General features: G+C 40.8%; 1 protein-coding gene across 1 annotated transcript; it reads right to left on the reverse strand.

Annotated features, from left to right (window-relative positions):
• Positions 1-697: 697 nt before the first annotated feature.
• On the reverse strand, positions 698-5,325 carry LOC115691482 (farnesyl pyrophosphate synthase 1). Its single transcript, XM_030618118.2, has 12 exons — positions 5,113-5,325; positions 3,647-3,671; positions 3,392-3,507; positions 3,141-3,227; positions 2,939-3,055; positions 2,760-2,848; positions 2,227-2,278; positions 1,911-2,006; positions 1,581-1,625; positions 1,385-1,474; positions 1,233-1,304; positions 698-1,014 (listed from the first exon to the last, which is right to left on the reverse strand). Exons 1-12 carry the CDS (start codon positions 5,221-5,223, stop codon positions 886-888), a joined length of 1,029 nt encoding a protein of 342 aa, XP_030473978.2. The 5' UTR covers positions 5,224-5,325; the 3' UTR covers positions 698-885.
• Positions 5,326-10,776: the final 5,451 nt, after the last annotated feature.

Raw genomic sequence — 10,776 nt, forward strand, 5'->3', positions numbered from 1 at the left:
TATAGGTTTCTGGTTTCGTCCAAGATCGGTATCGCTACCCTTGATGTGAATGATGAGGGTCATCCTACATTTGGGAGGATTAAGCACTGCATTGGCATAAAGTACGCATGAAGAGTTCTGAGTTACAAGGGAATTTCCCACACGGGAAAACTATGTTCATGCCCTGATACTCTACTGCAAACAGGCAATTCATAAGGGCTCTACATATAGAAACTAAGTGCGGACTTTTTCCTCGATGGACCGATTGATGAGATAAAAATTTCCGTTTTCACAGATTCGATCCGATCATAGGCAGCTGGTATTCATATGATATCGATTTCAAGTGTTGATCTGTTCTTGGGCATGACAGAAACCTATAAACGCACAGCTTTCTATACTTAAGCGTATGTCTTGGACTCTCAGTATCTTCATTTGTAAAGATACGGCAGTAACATTTGTCAAATACAAAGATGGAGTGGGACTATGATGAAGCTTAATTAGTGAAACGCTGCCATAAATAGGGAAGACCCATTTCATATCATTCATGAACTTGATTTCGGCATCGAATCGTGCTCAGGAATGGAAGAAGGATCATGTTTATTGTTTATATTTTGATCCTAGTACCATATATGGAACCTAAGCTGCGGCATACCTGAGAATATAAAGAGACGGTCATAGCGTACAAGGCTCAAATTTCATGTTCGCTAGCCAGCAACAATTAAAATCAAAACTCAAGATTTTTACTTAAATGCCAAAGCTGCGTCATCGTGAAATTGTTACAAGAATGGGATACAGGAAGACTCGTCTTCTCCCAATTACAATAACACAAATTAAAATTCCACGACAACTTGGAGTAGGAGAATGCTTGCAACGTCACACTTATATTGCTCGTCTGAAAAGGATTCTCTATTTCTGCCTCTTGTAGATTTTACCCAAGAAAGACTTGAGCACTGCTTGCACTGCTTTGCTCGGGTGTGCTTCAATGGAGGTCGTCAGCTTCTCATAACTTTTGCTCTCGTACTCCTCGAAGACGCCCTATTGAATTGGCATGGTAGGTAGCAGTAGGAAGAAATCAAGAGCAGTTCGGAAAGAATTAAAAGGAAAGGAACGAGATCACACAGATGCTGAGAGATGTTTCTTTATATAAATTTCAGAGAAGCATAGAATGAAAAGGTACAGTTTCTCATATGACAGCCATCAGTTGGTCCATGCTCATTATTACCAATTAGAGTGAAAAAAATATATAAGAACACCTGAAGATTGATCTCATGGTAGAGGGCTTTCACTTTCGCGACATTTGCGGGATCTGGTTTCCCATAGTTCTCCTGGTCATCATCAAACAACAATAAGAGAAAAGTTGCGGGCCGAAAAGAAAGCATCAAATAAGGAGGATCGCTGATCTTACCTCCAACAGTTTCTTCTGCTCCCCATTGCAGATTTCGAGTGCTTTAACAACCAACCATGAGCACTTAAAATCTTCTATATCTGTTCCGATCTGTAACCACAAAATTAAAATGATCAACCCATGAACAAAAGGATGAGACACAACCTTAATCCATTAGCTTGATGAGAGATCAGATACCCATAACTATGGACCTTACCTTACCAATGGTCTCGGGATTACCGAAGCAATCCAAATAATCATCCTACAATAGCAAAAATAATAATCATCAATAAGGACACAATACTTCGAATAGAAGGAAAATTTGCTAAAAGACTCTAATTAGCAACCTGTTGGAGAGGTTAGTTAATCATACGGAAGTCCGAAAAACAAACTGCAATTGTAGAATTCCAACCATGCTCCCTATCACATGCTACACCGCCGGAAGAAGCTAACTTAAGAACTTCCCCTAGATCCACATCTTGCCCTCGTGATCTACATTTACTGAGAAGGATGAATAGAAATTTTTAAGCATATTAAAAGAAATTACCTGGACTTGGAAGTAAGTCCCCATCTCAACAAGAATGTGCTTTACAGTAACATGCTTCTCTAAGTCCTCACCAGCCATCAGCAATGCACAGGCAACCTAAGCAAATTCAATGTGAACAAAAGGTGACTTAACAAAGAAGACTTGAGAGACAAGATGACGCCCAAATAAGAAAAAGACTCAAACAGGGCAGTTTAAGGAAAAGGAAAACCTAGCCATCACGGCAACACATCAATGTTCAATGCTTGCTTAAAGCGTCAGACAGAAAGATATAGCCAATGCAATAACAAACAAACCATAAGAAGGCTTTTTTACTCACTGGAAGATAGAATGAATAGTAGGCAGTTTTGTACTGAACAATGCGCCGATGACTGCACAACAACACAGTATATACATCAGAAAAGAAACAACAAAGTAAAGAATGGACAGATGGTGAAGGGCTGCATAGAAGGAACTAAAGAGGAACAAGAGAGAAGAACATGCATTTTGTAATGTTAGACAGACATTCCAATAATGAATATCATGTTGGCCTTGCATGTCACAGAAGGATGGGTGTACACAGCATGTGGTACGTTGGTTTAGTCCACTAATTATAAATCCAAAGGCATCCTTGGATGTTCATCCAATCCATGAGTTATTGATTATAGGCCAAAAAAACAGAAGTATCCTGAATAAACCCTCTTTTTATCTCCACACGTACAATTTAAATTCTATATTAATCTTGGAAAAGAAATAGATGCCATATTCCCTGAGGTAACCCGAATTTCTACACTATCAGATCTTTTTTTCCATTTTGAAACAGCTCCATTATCTTATTGACGCATTTGAACGATTGAAAAATGGCTCACTCACAGTGACAACGTGTATTTAGATAAATCCTTTTCTCCCTGGAGAGTGGTAATCAGGTCTATCATTTGGCCCGATGCCGTCTGAAACTCCACCTGGTAATAAAAATGAAACTCACAGATGAGTTTACCAAATCTCTGCGATTCGACCATCTCATCTAATGTAATTTAAGGAGTAAAAGGTACCTCATTGAACAAATCCAGCAGATCTACGTAGTAAGGCTTCCCACGGAAGTGATTCTTAAGGATTCGAGGAATATGATTGCGCAGTAGAACCCCATCATTTACTGCAATCAATCCAACCTACAATAAATTCATAACAAGTTAATCGCATCATCTACAGTGATAACCATATGTTCAGTCCAGGAAATTTGTCAAGACCAACAACCTTGGGCAATCTAAACCAGCAGGGTTGTCCACGGCGTGTATGAGAGCTGTCCATGATATCGTCAAGAACAAGAAAGTATGCCTGAAGCTGCACATGATAATCAAAGAGATATCAGATTGGAGTTTTGCTAGGCAGTCAATGAACCATGTGGACAAACCGTGAATAAGGTGCCTGTGCTAGGTGCCATGAACCTGGACTGACATAGAAGGATGTATGGAATCGGAATGGAGAAAAGATTGCTATGGCCATACCCATTCAATACACCAACCCAGAGCACTTGAAAGAAAAATTTCTTCTTCAGTCAGTTCCTTCCCTTCTTTCAACAATTTGTAGCTATCAATTACAGAGAGGCCCCGGTTCAGTTTACCTGAAAGAAACCAGTTCCATGTCAGATAAAACATCCCCGTCTACAAGACATTCTGGACACCGACATAATCCATGAAGCTAGTAATAGTAAATCTTCGATTGATATCATCGCAGTCAAACGGGGAATGCTATTTGCTCACCTCCGGGCACGTTGTAGTCCAGCATCTGAAATAACAAGCACAGAAAGAAAAACTTAAGTTAGGAAAAGAAAGACAAATAACATGATTTCAATCCAATCTTATTCAGTGAACTAAAAAAGAGAGAAATTAATTTGCGCAAACATTTGCGGTTGCAACTTTAGTCAGCATATTATTACGAGCTTCTTCTTTGAAATTAACAAAACATTCTAATGGCCCAAAAAAGAAAACAGCAAACTATCCAGCTTCCAGATCAGAAGATAATCATCAAACTCCCTATATCCGTGTGCTTAAATCACGACAAGGTTTGAATAGGAAGGTGCCTGGATTGTTCCCAACTGTCGGAGAAGTAACGTGGCGACGCCCCTGATTAAATTTTTAAATCGGACGCTATTTACCTAAATGCTTGTATCTGAATCTATTGCGCCATGATGAGTGACAAAATTTAAGTACATGAAGCTTCATAAGATACTTTCTATACAAACCATGCATGAGATTAGATCCTTTTAAATGGGTTTGAGCTGGGGTGACAAAGCATAGCTACGTTACCAATATGTTCCTGCGATCCCGACGGAAAACCTATGGCAAGTTATTAGATATGCACATGTATTGCCTAATATGACACTTCGTCAAGAGAGAGAGAAAGTTAGCGGTTTCATTTCTGGATAAGTGAAAGGTAGCGAATTAATCTACTCCGCGAAATCAGCAAACAACAGATCCTTACATTTGCACTGGCAATGAGAACAATATTAATTAATCTGCTCACAAGAGACCTTATTTCTATCCTGATATCGACACACAATCAACGCGATGGCTCCTAAAATTATCCTTGTAACTTTAGATGGAAGACACAGGGAAGAAGTCAGACATATTGTTGCAATAATGAAAACGATGCCAGAAGCAGCTCAGCTTTAAAAAGCTTAGAAAACCGGCATAGTTTCCGCTGATCAGTTCAGCCGGTAGCTCATTAAATCAGTTGAAAGACCCAATCTGTAAAAAAAAAAAAAAATCGCCCGCCTTTATGTTATCGAAAATCATGCATATCAAGATCATCTTCCCGTAGATAATCACAGATCAAAGTCCCCCCCCCCCCATTGCCACCAACAACAGCTCAAGATATGAACACCAATTCAGCTCCTTGAGGCTCAGCACAAAAGACCCATCTCAAAATCGTTCTCACCACCACATTTATAATTCGGATGCTACCCATATATACTCCATCCGGGCGACCGAAACCAGGATCGAACATCGCAAAAGAGCACGGCATTACCACGGCAACCGACACAACAAGTCGCCGGCAATCGGGTCGCCACGAGCAGCGCGAGAACTAAAACAAACGCGGTCAAATTCTTCCTAATCACGGATCCCACCCCCCACCCCCACCCCCACCCCGAAAAACGAGCGAACAGCAGAGGGAAAGTAAAGGAGGGGGGAGAAAACCCGGGCAAAGCCGGGATTTTGAGACGCACCCGGTCGACCCACTGGCGCGAATCCTCGGAGAACTCGAACGCCGGGTCCTCCATCAGCTCCGATTTCAGGACGTCGTAGGCCTCCACGAACTTGGTCTTCAGATCCGCCATTGACGCGAGGTGGCCGGAGCTCTCTGCCCCCGCCTGGCTCCTCTCTCCCTCTCTCTCCCGCGCGCGCGCCCTCCCTCCCTCCTTCCCTCCTTCCTCGGCAGAACCGAAGGAAACCTTAAACGCAGCGAAGCGAACGCAGAGACACGCGCGCACAAACACACACAGAGACAAGCGCGCTCTCAAGAATCGCTCGTTTGGCCCGGGCTTTTGTAGGTGTTCAACCGTCCTCAAATCTATCCCCGCGAAACGAGGCGCGGATTTGCGGCAAATTACGGGGCTGCCACCGCTTCACGTTCTGAACATGCGGTTTTTTGTCGTGATTTGCGCTTTGCGCTGTTGCGCGCGTGTATTTTTTATTGTGATTGGGCCCCATGCGAGTGTGCGATTTTTATGGTTTTTTTTTTTTTTTTAAGGTCAAGCGAGATCTTTTTCGAATATTTTCTACTTTTCTATACGCCTCCCAAAATTGTCGATTTCTGCCCATGATTAAGAAAAAAATATATAATGTCGAAGATATTATAAGTTGATTCATAAAAAAATATAATTCATCGAGATGCCCGTTTATGGCTTGTTTAGGGTTGATACCGTGGAGAACCCCGAACCGATAGACCCGTGACAAATTTACCCTCCGTCAGTTTCCGTAAAAAATTTAACCGCTAAAATTACCGAATTGGATGACACGGAACAGTTGACGGGTGTACCGATTTGGAGTTTTACCTTCTGTTTGTCATAGGTATATTGATTTGTGATTTTTCGTGGCATTAATCCAATTGAACGGAAACTAACTGAAGGTAAATTTATCACGAATGTATCAGTTTGGAATTGGGGTAAATTTATCACGAGTGTATTAGTTTGAGGATTTTGGTGGGCAAAAAAATTTGTTTGGAATAAATATGTCATAGGTGTATTGGTTTGAGGTTTTTCATGGTGGTAACATTTTAATAAATTAATCTTATAATCGATTTTATGGAATATTTGTTATTTCGTGCGCACTTAGCCAACTTGAACGGATTTGAGATGTCTTTTGAGCACTTTCTCCATGCTCATGGGATGCCAATAAAGTAGATCCCTCCTTAATCAGCATTTTTAATTAATATATGTACGTATGTGTGCGTGTAATAATTAAAGGTTCTGTGTTTGAGATGCGAATTGGTATCATTCCACCTAAAGTCCAGCGAGAAGTCGCTACTTTCCCAAAAGGACCCATGTAAATATAATATGATATTGATGCCTAAAGATGCAAAGGGGAGCATGACTTGAGATTAATTGAAAATTGATGAACTTTCCATTGGTAGAGAATGTGAACGTGGGCTGGCCGTGGCTTATTTGAAAAGGAGTTTGGTGAAAACCTCGAACTTGCATATCAACCGGAACCAAATGGAATGGGGAAAAAGGCGGTTCGCACAGCTCGAATCTACTTGATCACTCGCCCTGAAAAGCTCGAATTCATACAACGGCGGCTCGAGCCGTTGGAGATTCCAATCAATGTACTCCAAAGAGGCTTATGTTCGGTGAAGCTTTAGATTAGGCCAGCAATTGCATTAAAGGGCGCATTCGCAATAAATAGTTGTCCAACGTCGGCCTATGAAAGAAAGTTGGTAAGTCACTTTTATTACCTTAACCTACTTAATTACCTTAATCGATGGCAACACAAACTTAATATGCAAGCCCCTCCTAGGATCCCTTCTTCTTCTTTTTTCATTTTTTGAAGTCATGAATTCGGGTCAAAAGAAAGTGTAAACGTGACACTGTTGGTTTATAAAAATGGTGGGTGGGTAGGCAAACCTTTGACCAGCCTTTTGGTTGCTCATTGGCCTTCTTGCTTTTGGCAAATCAGTGAAATTGTCACTCTTTGACCTTTAAATTGAGTGAGTGGCACGTGCAATGCGACCATCAAGATTGACCAGAATTTTTAAGGGTTTTGTGAGAGGAGTTTATCTCAAGCAAGTGTGAGAGCATGAGTCAACATAAGTTTGCTGCACAAATCATTCATAACAAAGTGTTGCGAATTATATTAGGGAATAGAAAAAGGATAAAAGGCGATTTTCAAAACATTTTCTTTTTTCAAATGAAAAAGTCTGTCGTTCTATGTTGCCCCGTGGCACTTAACCCTCGTTTGGTAACATTGTATGCAATCGTGAATCGATTCGGTTTCGTTGTGCTATAATGCAAGGTTCTGTAGATTACAAATGATCTGACTTTGTTGTTTTACTTTTATCGTAAATGAACATGAAGCGTCGTAATTTATAAACTTTTTTTTTTTTAACTATGTCAAGTAAAGTGATTTACAATGGTTTACACTTTGACGGCATGGTAGATGTGATTGGTTTTTCAGGGTGAGCGATCAAGAAGCTAGAACTTACCCTGTTAGAGTCGATTCTTGACTTTTGGATTTGGGAATTGAACCGGTTCCCTTAGGATCCAACCTATTTTAAGGGTCAAGAAAACCGAGTTTATCTTTACGTAATATAACTATTATTTTAGAAAAGCATATCACACTTCCTAAGTTTCAAACCGGGTTCTAATGTATTTATTTCCTTTTGTAAAACAAAGTAAAAAAAAATAAAAAAACTAAACACCAATTAAGTTCTAGGATAGAGCCTACAGTGTATAGAATCAAGATTTGAATTGGCCACGGTTGATTTCCCAAATGTTTACCTAGAAACCTACATGATCCTCGTGTGAACCGGCCCAGAACTGGTCGGGTAAGGCCAGTTCGATTCGGTTCCTGAATGGAATCGGTCCGATTGCTCACCACAGTGGCATGGTATTCGTTGGCCACCGTCTACCTACCTAAATATATAAAAGGTTCACCTTTTTGGCTCTTTTGCAAAATGAGAACGTCCTTTTGCTTTGTTCCTCAAGCTTCAAACAACGATTCTTCTCCCAAACAAAACCCAATAAAAGCAAGGGAGAATAAAAAGGAATAAATTCGACAATAAAACATATTCTCATATATTTACAGGTAAATATAAATATATATTCGCATATCCTAATGTAAAATAACCGTAGATCCAGACAAAAAGGCGCATATCTCGGCATCAAAATTGTAAAAGATTAAAAAAAAAAACTTTGGACAAGACACGTGGACAAATTTCTTGAGGCGTTTTTGGGGGAATTCCCAAGGGAAGAGCAGTGGCAGCTTCGTAATTTCGTGGCGAAAACGTGGCGCTACGCGATTGCTCCCCGGACAAAGAATTTCCTTCTACTTTTCTTTTTCTTTTTCTTTTCTTTTGAAAATTTTTCGCCCTCACACAGAGAAATTATTTTTATTCGATGCTTCGTAAAAAATAGTCAAAATCCTAACCGATAGTTTATGACTTTGGTACTATTGAAAATAATTTACTACATTAAAAAAATAACTAATGTTACATACGTTGAAATCAATCTAAATGAGTGATACCCTAAGTAGCGAAGCGGGTTGCGAGCACGCATATTCAAACGTTCGATAAGAAAATAGCGGGCCGATTAACACATTAAAGTGCTAGGAAGTGGGCTAAGAAAAATGACGTCATTATTCATGTCGTACCAAACCAAACTGCATAGTCCACGCTTCGCACGTGCGAAGTTCCGGTTGACCAATCAAAACTCAAAAGCATCGCGGAATCTTTTTAGTGTGGTGGGCCCCCACCCTGTGAGGATCACGTGTCCCTCAGCCGCGACGGATCTCGACCGTCCGATTCCTCCGAGGAGCCGGATCGCGAGCCGTCCGATGCGTCGAGATGAGGGTCAGCCGCAACCGTAGATCTTGCACCAACTTCGCGGGCGGCACAATAAAGTCAAAGTAAATGGGCAGGCTGTTCTGAGTTGCAATTTAATAACTGTCAAGGGTAGGTGAGATTTATCGGATTTTAGTTATTTTTTTAATTTTTTTTTAAAATATAGTTTTTCAGGCAGCCATCCAATCTTGAATTTGGGAAAAAACAGAAGAAGACTAGTTTTAATTCTGTTTAAAAATATTTATTTATTATTAAGTCAAGTTTGGATGACTAAAGAGTGAGGTGCCGGTCTGAGCATATTCCTAAAAGGTTTCATCTCGGTTCTCGTCTAGATCTCGGGATAACCAGGATGTAAATTTGTCGGAAGAGTATCCCCTCTCTCCGGGGAAGAAAAATATATAGGGAGAATTAGGGGGTGCAGGACATGCGGGTACCGACACGTTAAAATAAGAAAGGCATCCGTAAAGCCCGTCTAGCAGGATCGGGAAAGGTCGCGAAAGCCTCTGTAGGAGTTTTAGCTTCCTTCCTTTGATGATGTTACCTTTTAACCGAACACTACGGATTTTGGGCAAGTCTCCGTTTTAAGAGCGACAGTTACTAAATAGAGTTTTTCATGCGGCCATCCATTCTTGACTTTGTGGGGGAAAAAAACAGATGACTATTTGAATTTTATTTTCAAAAAAAGAGTATTTATTTTTCAGTCAATTTTGGATGACTGAGGAGTGAGGTTAGCTAAGGGAGCACTACCGGCCGTCAGATAAGAACATGAAGTGCGGACAAGCCAAGTGCCCCCAGTTGCACACGATTGGTTTCACATCGTTTTCTTCATCGACCGTACGTTTGGCAGGAGGGTGATGTCCCACCTCGAGCTCTGACTTTTAGACATTCGCATCGTTTTCGATAATCAACGCCGCCAGGAAAAAAAGTTGTGTTCGGGACTACTTCTGTTTTTTTAGCTTCTGTTGAATCGAGAAACGGGTTTGATTGGCCGTGGAGGAAAGTCCCTGTCGGCTAAGTTTTGATCGGCACGTTCAGCATGTTTTCAGTTCTGTTATGGCGAGGATCAACGACCCGAGGAGTGATTTGATTGAATTCCCGGTTTTTACAAGTGTTTCTTCTCATCTTTTTTATATCTCCAAGCAAGGAAAATATGAATACGGGATCGCTCTGGAAACTTGGCTGCGTGGAGCTCGACCCACTTCGAATTCCATCCGGTTTAAGTGGATTCGGAATTCGAGCTTTTCGAATACCATATCGAGTCGAGCTCTAGTTTGACCTAGCCAGCAACATATTCCTGATTAGTCGAAATTCGAACGTCAAACCTTTGATCGGTTAGTCTCGAATACTGAATTACTTTGATTCGAGATAGCTCGACCGAGGGAATTTCTAATATCAAAAAAATCCACCATCAACCCCTCGTGTTTCTTTGTTACAGATAACCTCCTCTTAAGTAGTTGGACATTTCGATTAGGAGAGTGGTGCTGTTGGACATTTCATTCTATAAACATGTGGACATGTTTGTCTTCCGGTTCCGACACACTTTATTCATTTGAAATTAGGGTTTTAATCTTGTCCTAAATGGGTTTGCATAGTTTACGATGCACAAACCACGTGGGTTAAGGGAAGTACAACTCATATATTTCAGAGTTGGTTTCACACTTTCACTTAGGGCACGTGATACTTTAGATGATAGGATTAGGATACCAACTTCAATATTGAATTGCATAATTCGCGATGGGAATGTAGATTCTCGTTGTCTTGTTCCAACTCTACCTTGAAATTGAATGGATCTACATGGGCGGGTCAGGCCCGAGGAGAGAATAAAACTTGCCCG

Source organism: Syzygium oleosum, unplaced genomic scaffold (assembly GCF_021117445.2).
Source record: "Syzygium oleosum isolate NSW1041296 unplaced genomic scaffold, Sole_v2.1 Sole_v2.11, whole genome shotgun sequence".
NCBI lineage: Eukaryota > Viridiplantae > Streptophyta > Magnoliopsida > Myrtales > Myrtaceae > Syzygium > Syzygium oleosum.